Raw genomic sequence first — 23,046 nt, forward strand, 5'->3', positions numbered from 1 at the left:
TCCACTTGCGAGGAAAATGGATGAGTGCAATCCGATAAAAAATCGGATTGCACTCGGACCAATGTTATTCAATAGGTGACATTCCATTTGCGATTTTTTTTCTCATCCGAAATCGGACTGAGAAAAATCTGTGTCGGCTGAGAAAAAAATCGCAGCATGCTGCGTATTGCTGCGATTCTCGGACGAGACTCGCCAATGCAAGTCAATGGGTGCGAGAAGAAAAACGCACAGCACTCGCACCATCCATACTCCATCCGTTTTTTATGGATACCTTACCATTCTGTGGCACAGAACACTGTAAATAGTCCTGTAAATGACTGTATAGAAATAGTTGCAGAGAAAAAAAACGGATTGCATACGGATGTAAAACGGATGGTGCGATTAAAAAATCGCATTGAACTCGCATCACAAACGCATACTTTTCATCCGTTTTTTCGGTCCAGATTACAGACCGATTTGTCTATCACAAGTGGAAATGAGCCCTAAGGACTTGTTTTCACTTGCGAGGAACACGTCCGTGTCTCTCATGTGGAAACGAAGCTCTGGCGCCGGCACTGTGGAGCGGAGCGTGCGGCTCCATGTGTTCCTATGCGGCCGCACGCTCCGCTCCGGAGTGCCGGCGCCAGAGCTTTGTTTCCACATGAGAGACACGGACGTGTTCCTCGCAAGTGAAAACAAGCCCTTATACGGATCATCGTCCGATCTTTACGGACACCTAAGAAGCCGCGTCCGGTTTTCTCCGTCTGATGTTCCGTCAATGTAGAAATCCAGGTGGACGTCACATATTTTTTTTCCAGTAATCATCTCTTCAATTCTTCAAGCTTTTGTGTTTGGGGGAAAAAAATGTTCCCTGGATGGAAGGAGAGCAGAATAGTGAAGTGTCACCGAACAGCAGATATCTGTCTATTTATTGCCATAAATCCCCCCAGTGACTGAACAGAGGGCTCCAGTCCTGCAATGCTAGCTGGTACTGTCCCCCCCAGCTTTCCCAGACTCCTGCACGGCAGCTGTAGGGCCCCTGTGTGACCGGGGTGCGCACAGGATGTGGCTCCGGCAGTGCGGGGGTTAAGGCCGCTCACACTCAGGCACTTCTTTCTTTTGCACATTTCCGCATTGTCAGTTTCCGCTCCCCCCCCCTCTCCCCTTCCCAAAAAGACAAAACTCCTGCCCCGCACACAGCATGGACGAGCCGGAGCGTGCAGAGCCCCCCGCAGCCGCCCGGAGCCCCCTCATCCCCGGCAGGGAGTTCCTGGCATCACGGAAGGGACAACTGCTGCTGGGGGAGTGGGTGAGTGCAGGACCCCCAGCATCATCCATCATAATAATCACCCCATTATCATCATCCATCATGATAACCACCCCCATCATCATCATCCATCATCACCCCCCTCATCATCATTATCATCCTCTCTCATCATCATCATTCCCCATCATCATCATCCACCCTCAGCATCATCATCCATCATAATAATCACCCCCATCATCTCCCTTATCATCATCATCCTCTCTCATCATCATTCCCCATCATCATCATCCACCCTCAGCATCACCCCTCATCATCATCATCCATCATAATAATCACCCCCATCATCCCCCTTATCATCATCATCCTCTCTCATCATCATCCTCCCTCATTATCATCATCATCCACCCTCATCACCCCTCATCATCATCATTCCCCATCATCATCCACCCTCATCATGCATCATCACCCCCTCATCATCATCCTCTTTCATCATCATCATTCCCCATCATCATCATCCACCCTCAGCATCACCCCTCATCATCATCATCCATCATAATAATCACCCCCATCTTCCATCATCATCCCCCTTATCATCATCAACCCCCTCATCATCATCATTCCCCATCATCATCCACCCTCATCATCATCATCATAATCATCCACCCTCAGCATCACCCCTCATCATCATCCATCATAATAATCACCCCCATCTTCCATCATCATCCCCCTTATCATCATCAACCCCCTCATCATCATCATCCTCCCTCATTATCATCATCCACCCTCATCATCCACCCTCAGCATCACCCCTCATCATTATGATTATCATTCCCCTCATCATCATCTCCCTCATTATAATTATCATCACCCCTCTCATCACCATCATCATTCTCCCTCATCACATCATCATCCTGCCACCTCTGCGCACTGCCACCTACCCCTGTTGCCCAGTGCAGGCTGCTGCAGTTATGGATGATGATGGGTGATGAAGCTTCCATTACTTTATGTGTATTTTGCCCCAACCTGAGGCCTTTCCCACAGTCTCCTAATGATGTGTTACTTATTGCTGCCCATCATTCATATTGTGCCTTGCGGCCTCCTGGATCTGTGTGTGCGGACCCCTAATGTGGCATCTTGTGTTCTCATTGTACAGGGGGCACTGGTACAGGGTCCGCGTGGCTTCAGGGGGAGTATTTTTTTTTATGTTTTGATCCACTTGCCTCCAAAAGCAAAAAAAAAAAAACCCTCAGTGTGAACCTGTCCTAATTGGGAATTGAGAGCGATTTTGTGAATAACTGCAGGAAAATAAGCAGCTCCTGCTTCACGAAAACCAGCCACACCAAGAAACATCGAGAAACATTGCTCCATGGGAAATCCAATTCTAACACAGACGGCATATGTACCCAAAATCCGCTCATCAGCCTCTTTACACGGCCATTTCTCACATTTGTTTTCTGTGTTTTTCCTGCTTGGCTTTTTTTTTTTTTTCGCTGTCCGATTCTCCTCCCAAAAATGGGGACTCATCCTGCATATAGGAGGCTATGTGGGGGCTCATCCTGCATATAGGAGGCTATGTGGGGGCTCATCCTGCATATTGGAGGCTATGTGGGGGCTGATCCTGCATATTGGAGGCTATGTGGGGGCTCATCCTGTGTATAGGAGGCTATGTGGGGGCTCATCCTGTATATTGGAGGCTATGTGGGGGCACATCCTGTATATAAGAGGCTATGTGGGGGCTCATCCTGCATATTGGAGGCTATGTGGGGGCTCATCCTGTGTATAGGAGGCTATGTGGGGGCTCATACTGTATATTGGAGGCTATGTGGAGGCTCATCCTGTGTATAGGAGGCTATGTGGGGGCTCATCCTGTATATTGGAGGCTATGTGGGGGCTCATGCTGTATATTGGAGGCTATGTGGGGGCTTATCCTGTATATTGGAGGCTATGTGGGGGCTCATGCTGTATATTGGAGGCTATGTGGGGGCTCATGCTGTATATTGGAGGCTATGTGGGGGCTCATGCTGTATATTGAAGGCTATGTGGGGGCTCATGTTGTATATAGGAGGCTATGTGGGAACTAACACTGTGTATAGGAGGCTATGTGGGGGCTCATCCTGTGTATAGGAGGCTATGTGGGGGCTCATACTGTATATTGGAGGCTATGTGGGGGCTCATGCTGTATATTGAAGGCTATGTGGGGGCACATGCTGTATATAGGAGGCTATGTGGGGGCTCATCCTGTATATTGGAGGCTATGTGGGGGCTCATGCTGTATATTGGAGGCTATCTGGGGGCTCATGTTGTATATAGGAGGCTATGTGGGGCTCATCCTGTGTATAGGAGGCTATGTGGGGGCTCATACTGTATATTGGAGGCTATGTGGGGGCTTGTCCTGTGTATGGGAGGCTATGTGGGGGCTCATCCTGTATATTGGAGGCTATGTGGGGGCTCATACTGTATATTGGAGGCTATGTGGGGGCTCATGCTGTATATTGGAGGCTATGTGGGGGCTCATCCTGTATATTGGAGGCAATGTGGGGGCTCATGCTGTATATTGAAGGCTATGTGGGGGCTCATGCTGTATATTGAAGGCTATGTAGGGGTTAAAACTGTATATTGGAGGCTATGTGGAGGCTCATGCTGTATATAGGAGGATATGTGGGGGCACATGCTGTATATAGGAGGCTATGTGGGGGCTAAAACTGCATATTGGAGGCTATGTGGAGGCTCATGCTGTATATAGGAGGCTATGTGGGGGCACATGCTGTATATAGGAGGCTATGTGGGGGCTCATCCTGTATATTGGAGGCTATGTGGGGGCTCATGCTGTATATTGAAGGCTATGTGGGGGCTCATGCTGTATATTGAAGGCTATGTGGGGGCTAAAACTGTATATTGGAGGCTATATGGGGGCTCATCCTTTATATTGGAGGCTATGTGGGGGCTCATGCTGTATATAGGAGGCTATGTGGGGGCTCATCCTGTATATTGAAGGCTATGTGGGGGTTCATGCTGTATATTGGAGGCTATGTGGGGGCTCATGCTGTATATTGGAGGCTATGTGGGGGCTTATCCTGTATATTGGAGGCTATGTGGGGGCTCATGCTGTATATTGGAGGCTATGTGGGGGCTCATGCTGTATATTGGAGGCTATGTGGGGGCTTATCCTGTATATTGGAGGCTATGTGGGGGCTCATGCTGTATATTGAAGGCTATGTGGGGGCTCATGTTGTATATAGGAGGCTATGTGGGAACTAACACTGTGTATAGGAGGCTATGTGGGGGCTCATCCTGTGTATAGGAGGCTATGTGGGGGCTCATACTGTATATTGGAGGCTATGTGGGGGCTCATGCTGTATATTGAAGGCTATGTGGGGGCACATGCTGTATATAGGAGGCTATGTGGGGGCTCATCCTGTATATTGGAGGCTATGTGGGGGCTCATGCTGTATATTGAAGGCTATGTGGGGGCTCATGTTGTATATAGGAGGCTATGTGGGGGCTCATCCTGTGTATAGGAGGCTATGTGGGGGCTCATACTGTATATTGGAGGCTATGTGGGGGCTTGTCCTGTGTATGGGAGGCTATGTGGGGGCTCATCCTGTATATTGGAGGCTATGTGGGGGCTCATACTGTATATTGGAGGCTATGTGGGGGCTCATGCTGTATATTGGAGGCTATGTGGGGGCTCATCCTGTATATTGGAGGCAATGTGGGGGCTCATGCTGTATATTGAAGGCTATGTGGGGGCTCATGCTGTATATTGAAGGCTATGTAGGGGTTAAAACTATATTGGAGGCTATGTGGAGGCTCATGCTGTATATAGGAGGCTATGTGGGGGCACATGCTGTATATAGGAGGCTATGTGGGGGCTAAAACTGCATATTGGAGGCTATGTGGAGGCTCATGCTGTATATAGGAGGCTATGTGGGGGCACATGCTGTATATAGGAGGCTATGTGGGGGCTCATCCTGTATATTGGAGGCTATGTGGGGGCTCATGCTGTATATTGAAGGCTATGTGGGGGCTCATGCTGTATATTGAAGGCTATGTGGGGGCTAAAACTGTATATTGGAGGCTATGTGGGGGCTCATCCTTTATATTGGAGGCTATGTGGGGGCTCATGCTGTATATAGGAGGCTATGTGGGGGCTCATCCTGTATATTGAAGGCTATGTGGGGGTTCATGCTGTATATTGGAGGCCATGTGGGGGCTCATGCTGTATATAGGAGGCTATGTGGGGGCTAACACTGTGTATAGGAGGCTATGTGGGGGCACATGCTGTATATTGGAGGCTATGTGGGGGCACATGCTGTATATTGGAGGCTATGTGGAGGCTCATGCTGTATATAGGAGGCTATGTGGGGGCTCATCCTGTATATTGAAGGCTATGTGGGGGCTCATGCTGTATATTGGAGGCTATGTGGGGGCTCATGCTGTATATAGGAGGCTATGTGGGGGCTAACACTGTGTATAGGAGGCTATGTGGGGGCACATGCTGTACATTGGAGGCTGTGGGGGGGCACATGCTGTATATGTAAGGCTATGTGGGGGCACATCCTGTATATAAGAGGCTATGTGGGGGCTCATGCTGTATATAGGAGGCTATGTAGGGGCTCATCCTGTATATTGAAGGCTATGTGGGGGCTCATGCTGTATATTGGAGGCTATGTGGGGGCTCATGCTGTATATAGGAGGCTATGTGGGGGCTAACACTGTGTATAGGAGGCTATGTGGGGGCTCATGCTGTATATAGGAAGCTATGTGGGGGCACATGCTGTATATTGGAGGCTATGTGGGGGCTTATGCTGTATATAGGAGGCTATGTGGGGGGCTCATGTTGTATATTGGAGGCTATGTGGGGGCTCATACTGTATACTGGAGGCTATGTGGGGGGCTCCTGCTGTATATAGGGGCATATTATAATTAATAGGTTAATATTTATATTGAGCAGAATTAATTTCAGCCTATTGGTTCGGCCTCCTCAGCAGTGGTGGTCTGTCATGTGGCCTCTTGGGTAAATTAATTGCCCACCGCTGGTCTAAAGGATAGGAGCAGCTGGGAAATGTTGTTTGTTTGTTTGTTTGTTTTTCTTGTTGCATATTAGAAAAATTGACACACTAAATAGCATGGAGGAAAATCGAGTCCAGCACTGATCACACATGCTGTTTTTTTTTCTTTTTATGCAATGGCTGTGTGAATGAAGAGTCCTGGTGTATTACCATCTGCCTGACCTGTATGTCCTGATCACCCTGCAGTGTCCAGTGCTGTCTGCACCTTCTCCCCTCTACGCCCGAGTTCACAGTGTGACCCCACATCTTATATGGACATGTTAGGGTATGTGTCCACGTTCAGGATTTTATGCAGGTCACCTGCGCTGTCATTGCGTTGTTTCTGCAATGTAAGGACGTGCTGCGTTCTGAAAAGACGCGCCGCATGTCCATTTCCGCGGGTCTGCCGCATGCGTCTTTTAATGCATAGTGGAGACGGGATTTCATGAAATCCCCTCCACTATGCTGTAACATCTGGACGCTGCGTTTTTGATGCTGCGGCTCAACGCAGCGACAAAAACGCAGTGTTTCCTGAATGTGGAAACATACCCTTATAGGGGCGGTGCAGGAATACTCATCATGTTCCGCATAATACTCTCCAGGCAGCAGACCATTGCTCTGGCAATTGTACTATCCAGTGTGCATATAAATATTGGATTGTACAGAACAGTGTGCCTGCACCACCCCTTTAAGATCAGACACAAGGATATGCCCGCACTACCTCTTTAAGATCAGACAGAGGAGTATGCCCACACTACCCCTTTAAGAACAGACAGAAGGGCATGTCCGCACTACCTCTTTAAGATCAGACTGAAGAGTATGCCCCATACCCCTTTAAGATCAGATAGAAGAGTATGCCCCATACCCCTTTAAGATCAGACAGAAGAGCCCTTTAAGAAACATGCATAGTTGTGCTGTGCAGCCATTGTCATTCTGGAGAACTGTTCTGAGTGTCTTGCAGTTGCTGTAAGAAGCTCCAGTGATGTCTCCTGTCTTCTCTCTGATCTGTAATCTTCCTTTGTCTCTGCTGCTGCTGCTGCTGAACCTCTTGATCATCCTCGCAGCCACTTAATGCAATCATCATGTGTCCCCAAGAGCTGACTCCTTCCAGATGGAGAATGCATCTTCTCTAGAAGGCCCGAGGGGCATTCGCTAATGAATGGCCGCTCCCTGTCACCGGGTCAGGGAGACACTTCTGCAATATCTGTTGCTTGTTATTCACCAGCCTATCCGTTTCTGGGAAAGCTGGGTGACCTCAGTGCTGGACAGCAGCATGTCCTGCCCCGGCCAGCTGTGGATGAGGTTATGGTGCATGTGCTGGGTGGGTCGCTCTGATCGTCTCCTTCCATCGCCAGCTGAGGGTCTCGTGCTGCGCAGATGATTTCATGTCTACGCCATCGAGCCTAGGAGCGGTGGTCTTGTAGAATCCGAGGTCACACATCATGCTCTGCCGCCCACTCTTATTTCCGCTCTTCTTAGTGTCCTTAAACCACACATGTATACAATATTTTTTTGGGTGGCAATGATCCCTCGTGTGCAATTTTCAATCTTGGGTGGTGTGATAGCGAGATATCTGGGTGGTCAATCACATCATCTGAGCCCACCCAAAGTGGTGACCTACGCTGCCCAGGCATCCCCGTGAAAAATAAATGACTCTTCTGGTGACTTGTGCCTGTTGGGTGTAATTTTAGTTCCCCAAAAAATGTAATTTGCTTTTCGAGTGATGAGTTGATTTGTAGGGGTCACAATTGGTCCTCTCCTTACTTCTCTCCCCATAAGTTGTCCTCCACAAGATCTTCTCTACTCTTGGTTTCTCCATCAAGTTTTCTCCCATGCTTCCCCCAACTTCTGGAACTCCCTACCCCAACATGAGACTCTCCCCTGATCCAGACTTTCAAAAGCAACCTGACCCCCTCTTCTAAAAAGCCTACACCCATCACAGCCCTCGTCAGCAGCGCCCTCTTGCCTTCCGTGCCGGTTTGAGGCACACGTCTATTGCTTCTTCTGCTTTTATCACACATTTTTGGTACATGTTTTACCTCCTTCTGTTCCATTTCCTTCGCAGGTGGTGTCATTGATCACATTCATTTGTTACGTGGCATCGACGGCCGTGGCTCTCATGAGCGTTCCTCTTATAGAATTCCTCTGGGCTCTCTTCACATTCTTTGCTTATTCCACTAAACTAAATAAACAGCTGAAAGGGATTTTCTGGCCACTGCTGGTAAGTGCTCTGACTTCTGGGGCTTTCCATATTGCAGCTTTGTTTCCTAAATCCACTTCTGGTTAACATTAGTGTAACTAAGAGTAGAATATGTTGCATTTTGTTTTTTTCTTCAGGCGATGGCAAGAGGTATGAAATAGTAAAATAGTCGCACGTGATGTTGTCATTGTGCAAGGCTCACAAATATATTGCCTTTAAAGGTGAATGTTCTGTAAGGACATAATACTGTGTGGGGGAATGTACTGTGGGGACATCATACTGTGTGGGGGAATGTACTGTGGGGACATCATACTGTGTGTGGGGGAATGTACTGTGGGGACATCATACTGTGTGTGGGGAATGTGCTGTGGGGACATCATACTGTGTGGGAGGGAATGTACTGTGGGAACATCATACTGTGTGTGGGGGAATGTACTGTGGGGACATCATACTGTGTGGGGGGAATGTACTGTGGGAACATCATACTGTGTGTGGGGAATGTACTGTGGGGACATCATACTGTGTGGGAGGGAATGTACTGTGGGAACATCATACTGTGTGTGGGGGAATGTACTGTGGGGACATCATACTGTGTGGGGGGAATGTACTGTGGGAACATCATACTGTGTGTGGGGGAATGTACTGTGGGGACATCATACTGTGTGGGGAATGTACTGTGGGGACATCATACTGTGTGTGGGGAATGTACTGTGGGAACATCATACTGTGTGTGGGGGAATGTACTGTGGGGACATCATACTGTGTGTGGGGGAATGTACTGTGGGGACATCATACTGTGTGTGGGGGAATGTACTGTGGGGACATCATACTGTGTGTGGGGGAATGTACTGTGGGGACATCATACTGTGTGTGGGGGTAATGTTCTGTGGGGTCATCATACTGTGTGTGGGGGAAATGTTTTGTGGGGACATCATACTGTGTGGGGGAATGTACTGTAGGGACATCATACTGTGTGTGGGGGGAATGTACTGTGGGGACATCATACTCTGTGGGGGGAATGTACTGTGGGGACATCATACTGTGTGTGGGGAATGTACTGTGGGGCATCATACTGTGTGGGGGGAATGTACTGTGGGGACATCATACTGTGTGGAGGGGAATGTACTGTGGGGACATCATACTGTGTGGAGGGGAATGTACTGTGGGGACATCATACTGTGTGTGGGGAATGTACTGTGGGGCATCATACTGTGTGTGGGGGGATGTACTGTTGGGACATCATACTGTGTGGGGGGATTGTACTGTGGGGACATCATACTGTGTGGGGGGGAAATACTGTGGGGACATCATACTGTGTGTGGGGGAATGTACTGTGGGGACATCACACTGTGTGTGAGGGAATGTACTGTGGGGACATCATACTGTGTGTGGAGAATGTACTGTAGGGACATCATACTGTGTGGGGGGAATGTACTGTGGAGACATCATACTGTGTGTGGGGGGAATGTACTGTGGGGACATCATACCGTGTTGGGGAATGTACTGTGGGGACATCACACTGTGTGTGGGGAATGTACTGTGGGGGCATCATACTGTGTTTGGGGGGGATGTTCTGTGGGGACATCATACTGTGTGTGGGGGGATATACTGTGGGGACATCATACTGTGTGTGGGGGAAATGTTTTGTGGGGACATCATACTGTGTGGGGGAATGTACTGTAGGGACATCATACTGTGTGTGGGGGGAATGTACTGTGGGGACATCATACTGTGTGGGGGGAATGTACTGTGGGGACATCATACTGTGTGTGGGGAATGTACTGTGGGGCATCATACTGTGTGGGGGGAATGTACTGTGGGGACATCATACTGTGTGGAGGGGAATGTACTGTGGGGACATCATACTGTGTGGAGGGGAATGTACTGTGGGGACATCATACTGTGTGTGGGGAATGTACTGTGGGGCATCATACTGTGTGTGGGGGGATGTACTGTTGGGACATCATACTGTGTGGGGGGGGAAATACTGTGGGGACATCATACTGTGTGTGGGGGAATGTACTGTGGGGACATCACACTGTGTGTGGGGGAATGTACTGTAGGGACATCATACTGTGTGGGGGGAATGTACTGTGGAGACATCATACTGTGTGTGGGGGGAATGTACTGTGGGGACATCATACCGTGTTGGGGAATGTACTGTGGGGACATCACACTGTGGGGAATGTACTGTGGGGGCATCATACTGTGTTTGGGGGGGATATTCTGTGGGGACATCATACTGTGTGTGGGGGGATATACTGTGGGGACATCATACTGTGTGTGGGGGTAATGTTCTGTGGGGACATCATACTGTGTGGGGGAATGTACTGTGGGGACATCATACTGTGTGTGGGGGGATGTACTGTGAGGACATCATACTGTGTGTGGGGGGGATGTACTGTGGGGACATCATACTGTGTGTGGGGGGGGATGTACTGTGGGGATATCATACTGTGTGTGGGAAATGTATTGTGGAGAAATCATACTGTGTGTGGGGGGATGTACTGTGAGGACATCATACTGTGTGTGGGGGGGATGTACTGTGGGGACATCATACTGTGTGTGGGGGGGGATGTACTGTGGGGACATCATACTGTGTGTGGGGAATGTACTGTGGGGACGCCATACTGTGTGTGGGGGAATGTACTGTAGGAACATCATACTGTGTGTGTGTGGGGGGGGGGGGGGGGGGGGAATGTACTGTGGGGACATCATACTGTGTGTGGGGGGATATACTGTGGGGACATCATACTGTGTGTGTGGGGGTAATGTTCTGTGGGGACATCATACTGTGTGGGGGAATGTACTGTGGGGACATCATACTGTGTGGGGGGGGAATGTACTGTGGGGACATCATACTGTGTGGGGGAATGTACTGTGAAGACATCATACTGTGTGTGGGGGGGGGATGTACTGTGGGGACATCATACTGTGTGTGTGGGGGGGGATGTACTGTGGGGATATCATACTGTGTGTGGGGAATGTATTGTGGAGACATCATACTGTGTGTGGGGAATGTACTGTGGGGACACCATACTGTGTGTGGGGGGGGGGATGTACTGTGGGGATATCATACTGTGTGTGGGGAATGTATTGTGGAGACATCATACTGTGTGTGGGGAATGTACTGTGGGGACACCATACTGTGTGTGGGGGGGGGGATGTACTGTGGGGATATCATACTGTGTGTGGGGAATGTATTGTGGAGACATCATACTGTGTGTGGGGAATGTACTGTGGGGACACCATACTGTGTGTGGGGGAATGTACTGTAGGAACATCATACTGTGTGGGGGAATGTACTGTGGGGAGAATGATCTGTTGGGACATCATACTGTGTGGGGGATGTACTGAAAATGAGAGCAGAAAACCCCTTTAAGATTACCATGGGCCCATTTTGTTAGTAAAAAATGGTGTTCAACCCCGTTAAGAATTTCTATTCCCTGTCAGCAAGGAGATCATGGAAAATTTAAGGAACTAAAATTATACTAGAAATTTGCATTAATCACTATTTTTACTTAAAAAAAAAAAAAAGTATACCATCCCATAAGGCTAGTGTTACACAGCAATTTTGGAGGTGGAAGTGGTGCTGCAGAGCGGCCATGTTTCCTGTGGATGAAACATGAAGATCATAGCAGTGTGTATTCAGGAATCCTCCCCCAATAGATGATGTCAGAGAAGTCACCTTGTTTTCGGGACAGAAGTCTTCTCTATGTTGGACACTGCGATCCCGTGTATGGGATACAATGAATCTGCTCCTGTGATTCCCTGACTCATGGGCCTGGATTGTCTTCACCGCTCCATCTTTGTGTATATAGAGGGTCCGGGTGGGGGGTATATAGAGGTCCCTCCAGACTAAATATTACTGTTACCTTGTGACAGATCTCGAGCTGGTGATTTATGATTCCATTGAATGTTTGGATTACAGCGCATTATCCTACCCCGTGCCCCTGCCCACACGGTGCTGCAATGTAACCGCGCTCTCTGCTCCCTCCTAGGACTTCATCCGCTGCGTCTCTGCTGCCATCATATATTTTGTGATCTCACTAGTGGCCGTGTCAAAATATTCCTGTGCGGCCTCAAAAGCTGCTGCGGTGAGTTCTCACTATTCTCTGGACCGTTGTTGGTTGCCGTTTGTGAAATGTGGGGGTTTAGAGTGATCAAAACCAGTGGGGAGAAATGAGTGAAGGTGACCAAACCCACCGCTTCCATTGTAACACGGTGATATCTGGTCCGGCCTGGGTTTTCTAACTCCAGACTGTTGAGTTCGGGTTGGGAGACCCGCGGTCTATATATCATGGTCTGTACACAGATCGTGTTTTATGGAAATCAGAATTCCCAAAATTATTTCTCAAGGGGGTTCATTTGCTGGGACCCGCCGGTATCTAGAGGTCGAGCAAACACACCTCTGCTCCTTTCATTGTCTATAGGACTGATGGAGAAATCTGAGGGCAGCACACAGCTTTTTCCAGGAGGTGGTGGGCACGACCAACCCCTAAACAGCCCCATACTCCAGACTGATGGAGGACGTCCGATCAGTCGGGTCCCCAGAGATCTGTAACTTATGATTTCTGGTCGTCTTGCAGTATCATGTCATATTCCACTTCTCCCTTGTCCCAGGTTCTTGGATTCATTGCCACCATCGTCTACGCGTTTGACTTCTACATCATCTTTAATGACCTGATCGAATTCCTAAAGAAGGGAGATTCTACAGATGAGGAACCTCCGCGACGGAAGTCAGGCGACGGTACGTACCTTGTGGTGTGACGGTCCAGGCCAACTCCTCTGCACCCCCATAGTATTATCTGAAATCCAGGTACGGGTCTATCCTCGCTGTTTCATGTACATATCAGAGACCTACTGTATGTGATGACGTCCTACACGTCCCTCCGTACAGGCCTACGGTGGCATCATAATGTTTTGGTAACAGTCTGGCTGCTAATTGGAAGTGGAGCCATGGACGCCGGCAGGTAGGTAGAGGTCTGCAGGCCCGTGGTCCAGCGGCTGCTTGACTACGGTCCTGTGAATCTTTTTGCTGAACTCTAGATCCTGTGGTGATGTTGGTGCATACATGAGGAGCCACAAAGTGCCCAGAAGTATGTGTATCATGTAATTAAGAAGAATACGAACAACACAGATATTTCTTGTGCGACCGCCATAATGATCTTTCCCCCGGAGATGGATTTTCTATGGCTTCTCACATATATGTAATTAGACACAGGATGTAAACGGCCGTCGGGGTCCGACCAGGCAATGGGGATACGGTGCTGACATGGAGGCAGATTGCACAGAGCAAAACAGGAAGCATTCAATTATAAGATGAGGTCACGTCGGCGGTCATCGCAGCCCCCGTAGTAGGAGAGCGGCACCATTTATTAACCTGTACTGGCATATAAAGACGGAGGATAAATGGGAGAGGAAATGAAATCCGTGATCTGCAAACATAAAAGAGGATTTAATCCATTTAAAATGGGTTGTATGAAATTATCGAGTCCTTTTTTATTTTGCAGTTTAGCAATGAATATTACGGTATATGTATTGAAAAAAAAATAATAATAATCACTGCTGCTGCATGATCGCATCTGCAATATGTATTAAATTCTCTTATTTAGTCATGTACATTTATTCTGAAAAAAAAAATCTTAAGATGGCGCCAGCACAGTAGCATCTATTGGCAATCCGATACGGTCATGATCCAGGCCGGGCATTGGTATCTGACTCTGGGGTTACCCTGATTTGTCCTGCTGCTTTAGCTGACTTCGCTTGTGTCTGTTCCCTCCTCTTTCCTCGTCCTGATTTAGTGTTCATCTTAGTATTTAGATTCACCGGTCTTTGACTCGGCTTTGATTCTGACCTGACTTCGTCTCTTGCTTCTGGTACTTTGGCTTCTGACTGGTATTGACCCCCTGGCTTCCCTCTGACTCTGTATAGTGTTTTCCCTTTGTACTGCGTTACTCTCTAGGTTCTGACCCGGCTTGTTTGACTTCTCTGCTGCCACCTGGTGGTAGCCTCGCTGCAGGTCTGTTCTGGCCTACATGCTGTCCTCCGTCCACTCTATTGCCATCTAGTGGAGCTTGCACCATCCTGCATAGCTGCAGCGTGACAGATACATGCTACTGCGCAAGCGCCGCCGACACCATTTTGCTAGAGGGATAAAAAAAATGGTGTCCACCAAGATGGCGCCAGCGCAGTAGCATCTATTAGATCGCCGATAGATGCTCCTGTGCCGTCACGCCCAATGCCATTTTGATTTTTTTTTCAGAATTAATGTATATAACTAAAAAGAGTCCCGCATTTTGCTGCATATTTTTATTTTCATAGAACATGAGGGAAACAAGACAAAAGTCAAAAAAAAAAAAAAGAGATGAGAAAGAAAGCCTACAATGACCACTAATCCAATGACTCTTGTGCTCCCTTCCAGATGATGACACAGACTCGGACTCAGATTGATGATTTCCGGGAGATATTTTCCTTCCTGCCCCTGTGGATATTTGTGGTCAACACTGGACCCCACAGACGAGATTACTGTGAAGAGTGAAGGACTTTTCATTGTTACTTTTTTTAATAGAGAAGTTGGATTAAAGGACTAAAGAAGAGGAGGCGTCACATTACACCGAATATAGACCGCTTGTGCCTGCAAACCACAACTCCCAGCAACTTATGAGGTTTTTTTTGTGTGTAGTTTTTCCTGATTTTTGTATTTTAAAGGAGCCATAACTATTGACAATCTTTTTTTTTTTTTTTTTTTTAGAATTACTCAGAGTACAATTATATAAGACCAAGAAAGAGAAAAGAGGCGTTTACTACACATTCTGTTCTCTTCCATGGTCTTACATCATTGTATTCCAAGTTCTGCAGGACTAGGTGTCTCATGCCTTCTGGTCCAACCACGCCCCCGGCACTGATTGGCAGCTTTCTACCAATCAGAGGTGTGGGCGAGGTTCTACACAGCTCAGCATTCTGTGAACACTGAAGCATCATGCTGCTCTCAGATTACATAGCAGAAACCTGCTGATGGATTCCCTTTAAAAAATACACCCTTTACCCTGGACTCTCCTCTACTGGAACAAATAAAGCAGCTGCAGGATTCTTTACAGTACAAGTATAGACTCATTCAGAAAGCCATATAAAAGCCATAATACTGGGAATTCATTTTTTTTTTTCATGTGAACTAAACCAGAAAACCTCTTGATGATCTAAAATTGCAGGCGGTCCAAGTCTGAGGCCGGTTTCATGGTCCGATTATGGAACATAGGTCTCCAGAGCTAAACCTGAGTGCACATGCCTATCAGGAGCCCCTGGGTCGGTCCGTACGTCAGTCAGACCCTAAAACTGACCCTACAGGAACGCTCCTCTGGGTTGTAGTGAAGGGGGCGACGTGCACAGCACGCTCTGTACTATCGTTTTGTGAAAGATCGTGCTGCAAACATGACATGTGACATATCAGCAAGCCTTATTAGAGCCGAAAACGTTATACTTACTGCCATTGTACAGGAAATTATTCTATTTGCACTTGAGTAACTTTGTACAATAAAAAACGCTCACAATTTAACAGATATCCGTTAAATACGACTGAAAATCAGATGGTGAATGTCAGGCTCTAGGACCCAGAAATCGTCTGCGAGCTGTGGATGTCCCTGCAGTGCCTCCGCAGGATACATTAGGTATTGCACTATTTGATTGAAACTAATGGAAACGGTTGAAAACTACTACACCAAGCATGCCCTGGGGAAGCTGGTGGGGATGGGGTGGAAGAACAGAAAACAAAAAAAAATCATGCGTTTGATCTTTTATTACACGTTACAAAAAGAAACTCCAGTCTCCATATTGTACCAGCACACGAGAAAAGGAACACGCATCCAGTCTTACAATAATACACAAGTATCGGATGATTGACAAGTGCACATCGATACGAAAAAGGCACACGAGGTGAGACGGATTCGCCAAAACCAAACAAAAAATGGAGAATAGAACAAAAAAAAAAGCAAAGGCGTACACAAAGCGTAATGGTTACATCCAAGAGACACGTACCGTTATACAAAAACCTAGATTACAAAATATGATATATAAGCACCATGGAAAATGCTCGTGTGTCGGCTCTTATTATACACGGGATGCAGCGGGCCGATAGGGGGCGCCGTTCTTTTCTCTTTGTTGGATGGAAAGTTTTGTGTTTGATGTGAAAAATTACAATGAAACAATCGGATTTACACCAACGATGTCACAACTTCAAGAAGCGTCACAGTTATGCACAAAAAAGAAGATTTTCTCTAAATTATAAAGGTCCATTTAATGAACTACACGGATGTGAGTGAGAATTATTACAGGCAGTAGGAGCGCACTGCTCACCTGGCTTCCTGTTTGCCAGAGTTACGGTGCGCTCCCGATGAGTGATGGTTTGAACTGGTGGTATAGCTGAGCGCTCTCTGATGCTTCTAACTTTGGGGAATGAACTACACGGATGTGAGTGACCACTATTACAGGCAGTAGGAGCGCACTGCTGACCTGGCTTCCTGTTTGCTGGAGTGACGGTGCGCTCCCGATGAGTGATGGTTTGTACTGGTGGTATAGCTGAGCGCTCTCTGATGCTTCTAACTTTGGGGAATGAACTACACGGATGTGAGTGACCACTATTACAGGCAGTAGGAGCGCACTGCTGACCTGGCTTGCTGTTTGCCGGAGTGACGGTGCACTCCCAATGAGTGATGGTTCGAACCGGTGGTATAGGTGAGCGCTCTCTGATGCTTCTGACTTTAGGGGGGTCGCAGGGATATGGAAGCAGGCCGGATGGGGCAGTACGTACAGCTTCAGAGCAGCGCTTTCAGGCTCTATAGCAAAGAGCTTGTAAGCGCTGTGCCCCTCGACCAGGAAGCTCAGATTATAATGAATGGGTATGTGACTGCCTACCACGGTTTCTATGAGGCTTATCCGCCTGCAGACTCCTGGACAAACTCCGGGGACCAGTCACAAATTCCACCCTCAATAAGAGGGTACGTTCACGGTGGATTTAGACTTTACGCAGATGGGTGGTCCGTTTTGGCCAATAGACATTTTAAGACTCTTTAATGGGTTGGGCAGAAACTTTCTGCAGACTTTACTCGAGAAACATTGCCTGTAAGCCTACGGATCTCCACCAGGAGGACCAGTACCTCTGTAGAAGACTTCACATATAAAATGGTCCACCGTCATTATCACCGCAGCCGTTATTGCCGTATAGAGGAAAAATAAAACTTTTATATAAAGTTTAAGTAGTGAATATTTGGTCCTATTCACTGAACATCCCAAAACCGTAAGGCTGGGGTTACTCGGCACCTTTGGCCATGACCTACACCAGGAAATGTCATCTCAGAGTCCTGGTCCCTCTAGTTTAGAGAAGATGGAAAACTTTGGGTTTTTCTAGTGTGGAAACTACTTTAGGAAACTCCGTTTTTGGAAGTTTTTTGTGACCCGCACTTACTTATTGGACCTAGGGCGTTATATTTTTTTGAAAACTTGAAGCAGGAGGAAAGAGAAAAATAATGTAGTAAAGCCTGAATCCACGGACCCCTCCTCAATGTCACCCTCTGCCTTATACAAGAATGTATTTTTGTGTTTCGAGATGGTGGGATAAAGTGCGTGGAAGACTGTGGAAAAGCTACGAGTACAGGAAGCAAACACGGTCATAAGGGAATATCCAGATACAAAGTGTACAAGTGCCCCGATCCTCAGCTCCTAAGACTCTCCACGCATTTCAGCCAGTGAGTAGACCAGTCCTGGAGACATCAGGACCACAGACGTCGATGTGGAGTGACGCTGTGGGCCTATCTATGCATAGTGAAAGCCTCGGCCCCATAGAAGAACTCCCACGCGTTTCGGTCAGGTAGTCGACCAGAGATGGAGGTCCATGCATAGTCAATGCCTCAGCCATGACCATCAAGAAGTCACCAGGGACGGTTGGGAAAGGGTGAAGTCAACCACCTTCTACTTCAGCATCTGGCCATATATTTCCCCCCCGCAGGCATTCACGTCACTGGCAGACCCTATATTAAAGGGGCGGCCATGTCTGCTTTACTTTTATCAGTTCCCTGCTTGGGCTCATCTATAGAGTGTAACCTACAGAACGGGGTCCTCCTAAATCTCTCATTCCCCAGGCTGACGCACAATCATAGAGACCCTCGTTCTCAACTGTCAGCCCATGCAAACACGCTGTCAACCTGCAAGACGCTCACTAACTAGATCCTTTACATCATATCCGTCAATGGAGAGTCAGGGGGCCTCCATACAAGGGGGTCTCTGATGCTCAGGTGGGCCGTTAATAGGACAATCCCTTTATAGGAGCGTGAACTGACTATTTGCCTTTATATGATTATGTTTACACAATTACAGCTTCATAAACTGTAAAAAAAAAGTTAATAAATTACATTTCCTACACAAAACCAGATTATAATCAGATACTTCATTTTTAACAAACCTACGACGAGGCAGTATATTAACCCTTCATTCCTAAGGACTTTTTTTTTTAACTTCTTTTTCGGGGGGTGGGGGTGGTCGGTTATTGATCCTTCGGATTACGGTAAATTCCCTTTAAGGAGATAAATAGTGTTAAAATATTGCTTAATAAAATAAAAGCCGTAGTTGTCAGTCCCTAGTGTAATATTGCATATGTATAGCGGCGTCACCTCGCTGTGATCGCCACGTTACTGATATGAATACGAAAGACGGCGAACAAAGGAGAAAAATACAGGCCATGTAAAGCATCACCAGAAAAATAATTAAACCCCCCCAGAGTGCGAATTAAAAAATTAAAAGGGGGTCATCCAATCTTCCTTCTTCAGGAACGTAACGCTTTCTCTTCCTGCCGAGGGGGAGCGGTGTACTCCTGAAGATTGCAGGCGGTATGATTACACCGCTGTCGGAAGCAGAGCCAGCGTTTGCAAGTGTATGATCCTTGCCTAGGTAACCGACCACCACCGATAAGACTGTCAGGTGGCCGGTAACCTAGGCAACGACTTAAAATTTAAATATATTTCTGTTCTGAAATAGGTAAAATTGCAAAGTGCTTGTAAATACAAAAAGTTGAGACAACCCCCTTTAAGAAATTAACCTTTCATTCTTGTTTCAAATTAAGGTTCGCATGTCCCCATGATAACACCTCCTGTTTTGTTTCGTTAGCCTTTAGCTAGCCTCTAGCCAAGCAGAAGCCACTGGGGCTAGCCTCTAGCCAAGCAGGAGCCACCAGGACTAGCCTCTAACCAAGCAGGGGCCACTAGGGCTAGCCTCTAGCCAATAGAAAGCCACTGGGGCTAGCCTCTAGCCAATAAAAAGCCACTGGGGTAAGCCTCTAGCCAAGCAGGAGCCACCGGGGCTAGCCTCTAGCCAAGCAGGAGCCCCCAGGGCTAGCCTCTAGCCAAGCAGCAGCCACCGGAACTAGCCTCAAGCCAAGCAGGAGCCACTGGGGCTAGCCTCCAGCCAAGCAGGAACCACTGGGGCTAGCCTCTAGCACAGCAGGAGTCACCGGAGCTAGCCTCTAGCCAAGCAGGAGACAATGGGGCTAGCCTCTAGCCAAGCAGGATCCAGTGGGGCTAGCCTCTAGCCAAGCAGGAGCCACTAGGGCTAGCCTCTAGCCAAGCAGGAGCCACTAGGGCTGGCCTCCAGCCAAGCAGGAACCACTGGTGCTAGCCTCTAGCCAAGCAGGAGTCACTGGAGCTAGCCTCTAGCCAAGCAGGATCCAGTGGGGCTAGCCTCTAGCCAAGCAGGATCCAGTGGGGCTAGCCTCTAGCCAAGCAGGAGCCACTGGGGCTAGCCTCTAGCCAAGCAGGAGCCACTGGGGCCAGCCTCCAGCCAAGCAGGAACAACTGGTGCTAGCCTCTAGCCAAGCAGGAGTCACCGGAGCTAGCCTCTAGCCAAGCAGGAGCCAGTGGGGCTAGCCTCTAGCTAAGCAGGAGCCACGGGGGCTAGCCTCTAGCCAAGCAGGAGCCACTGGGGCCAGGCTCTAGCCAAGCAGGAGCCACTGGGGCCAGCCTCTAGCCAAGCAAGAGCCTCTGGAGTTAGCATTTAGCCAAGCAGGAGCCACTGGGGTTAGCCTCTAGCCAAGCAGGAGCCACTGGGGTTAGCCTCTAGCAGAAGCCTTTTACCTTTATTTTTTTTAACGCGTAAATAAATGATGTCCCTATGAGATGGAGCCTCCAGGAAGTTTTGTCATGGGGACACATGCAGAAAAGCTTCTCTTCTTTGCATTTAAGTCCCATTAACTTGAAAACAGGAATGAGAATTTTTTTTTCAGATCCTGTAGTTTCCTTCAATCATCAGAAGAATTATTTAAATTAAGTTAAATATTAAAAACCTTCATTTTTTTTTCACCATTTTTCAGTGCCCTTCTGCGGCTTCAGACTTATTCTCCTTCGGAATGAATGCAATTAATAATCCGCTAAAAAAAAAAAGACCCTAATTATAAATCGCAGGATTAAAAAGTGATCTAATTAAATGATGCAAGACAGAAAAAAAATCTAATCATCTGTCAGAGAGGGAAGAAGAAAGGTACGTGCCACGACCAAGGTCATCACCGTCCCTGGAGATCCGTCGTCTGGTCCCAGGTTTTTGGTCCATGTCAGCACCGTCCATGGCAGGATCCACAGCGTTGGCTTCTCAGGAATGTTACCACCCACCTGCCTTTCTAAACATTAAGACGGGAATGTGATCCCCAAAAAAAATCTTTGTTCCCAAAACACGTCTTCACAAAAGTAGTCCTGCTGCCGAAGGGGGAAAGGAACCACTCAGGACTGAAGCCCCTCTACCGATCAGGTCCCCCGACGGGTTATGCATCCAAACGCTGAATCTCGGGACGGCAGTCTACATCCCGCGACTCGCTGCGTGCCCTCATGTAGTCGCTGGACTGACGCATGTTCTGGGATCTGCTGCCGAATTTCCATTTCCTAAACGCTAAGTAGGTGTTTGCGGAATAGGAGATAGTGGCCAAGAAGCCGAAAACCTGCAAAAAAAAAAACCAACGAAAAAGATGTAGAACGCTGGAGTAATAAGTCACTTTATCAAAAATAAAATCCTAGCGATCAGTGGTGCATCCCAACAGCAAGCGTTCAATTTCTCTGCACTGCCCCCGATGGTGAAATGAAGTATTACACTATTTTCACATAAAGCTAAAGAATTATATATTATATATCAGATCCTCCAAGACAAGAGACGAGGGCCGTAATAATAATCAGCGACGTCTCGGTAGCACTGTAGCCTTGCAGAACATACAAACCATCTGCAAGGAGTTTCTATGGGTTTCCTCCCACATGCCAAAGACTATACTTGTAGGGAATCGAGATTGCAGAAACTTTTAAACATTTTGGAAAATCCTTAAAAAAAAAAAAATAATAATAATTACCAACTGAGCTCAGCTACATCTGCATGTAAGGAATGATTACTCACACGGCCACCAGGTGGCGCTAGAGACCACCGCAAGCTGCACATCTGTCCTCCAGTAACAGAATACTCCCAGAGCCGAGTTAACTCTTAACATACCAAACTCATCAGTGACGGCTCCTATTCCAATTACCAGCTCTCTGATTAATTTGTCATTTGCGTTCTTAGATTGCAGGGTGGGGGGGGACTTAAGGGGTCACTGAAATTACCAGAGCCTACGCTGCACGCCCCGGTGTGTAAATGGTTGCCAAAAAGTTAAGAAAACCTCAATACTGTCATTTCGATCAGGAGGGGGTTAAACCACATTCCTTTTTGTCTTTTTAATGGAAAAAAAAAAACTTCAGAAAAGCGATTTTTTTTTTTTTCTTACCGCTGCAGAAATTTCCGCCCCAGATTTGTGGTTCAGCGATGCCAAAATTACAGAGGCAATGAAGAAAAACAGAGCGCTCAGCCCAGTGTTCACCAGATCCTGAAAAACAGAGAGAAAAAAAAAAAAAAACACACGAAACACAATGAAAGCGAGAAGAGAAACGACGGAAAACGGAGCGAGCCACACGTGGGCAAACGTGGCAGCGGGGAGGGTGCCGGCAGCCGACATGTCTCCTCTCCGTGGTCAAGATGCAAATACTGAAGTCAGCGATCAGGAAACTAATTGCACACGCAGCAATCCCCAGCGCTCAGTGGTCACCCGTTTTTTAAAATGTCACCTTGGGGTCCATTTCTCTATAGATCCAAGTCCAAGATGCCACGGGTAAATGATGACGTCTGATCTTGGACCGCCACCTATTTGCAGAATAGGACTATAGGCATCATAGACCCTTTGCCACTGCACGGAGACTTCCTTAAAATAAGCAACTGCGTGCTTCATTTCAGGCTAGGTGAAATCTCTGAGCAGTGACAAAGGGATAGGAGCTTTCCCCTTTGATCTTGGATCCTGCCTCATTTCCAGAACCGGCCTCTGCATGAGATCAAATGACATTTTCACCTTGGATTCTGCCTCGGCTCTAACCCCCTTTGACACTGTGCGGAAATTTCTCTTTTTGGCAAAAAATAACAAAATAAATGAAGAATTTCAACAGGAAAGAGAGGCATTTATTCTATTTTTGTTTTATTGTGACTCCACCGTTTGAATTGGCTTACTG

At 47.6% G+C, this 23,046-nt stretch overlaps 2 protein-coding genes across 2 annotated transcripts in view; one reads left to right on the top strand and one right to left on the bottom strand.

Moving 5' to 3' along the window:
* The first annotated feature begins 1,131 nt into the window (after positions 1–1,131).
* LOC138648930 (CKLF-like MARVEL transmembrane domain-containing protein 3) lies at positions 1,132–16,052 on the top strand. The gene is made up of 5 exons (XM_069738915.1): positions 1,132–1,288; positions 8,363–8,518; positions 12,499–12,594; positions 13,121–13,247; positions 14,922–16,052. The coding sequence occupies exons 1-5, from the start codon at positions 1,181–1,183 to the stop codon at positions 14,948–14,950; spliced, it is 516 nt and encodes a 171-aa protein (XP_069595016.1). The 5' UTR covers positions 1,132–1,180; the 3' UTR covers positions 14,951–16,052.
* Positions 16,053–16,277: 225 nt separating this feature from the next.
* Positions 16,278–23,046, bottom strand: part of CMTM4 (CKLF like MARVEL transmembrane domain containing 4) — a 43,774-nt gene continuing 37,005 nt past the window's right edge. Inside the window, exons 3-4 of the mRNA XM_069738914.1 lie at positions 22,275–22,373; positions 16,278–21,467 (exon numbers count right to left, since the gene is read on the bottom strand). Of these exons, the coding sequence (XP_069595015.1) occupies positions 21,294–21,467; positions 22,275–22,373 (273 nt within the window). The 3' untranslated portion in view covers positions 16,278–21,293. The remainder of the gene's footprint in view (positions 21,468–22,274; positions 22,374–23,046) is intronic.

The sequence above is a fragment of the Ranitomeya imitator genome, chromosome 9, assembly GCF_032444005.1.
Source record: "Ranitomeya imitator isolate aRanImi1 chromosome 9, aRanImi1.pri, whole genome shotgun sequence".
Classification (NCBI taxonomy): domain Eukaryota; kingdom Metazoa; phylum Chordata; class Amphibia; order Anura; family Dendrobatidae; genus Ranitomeya; species Ranitomeya imitator.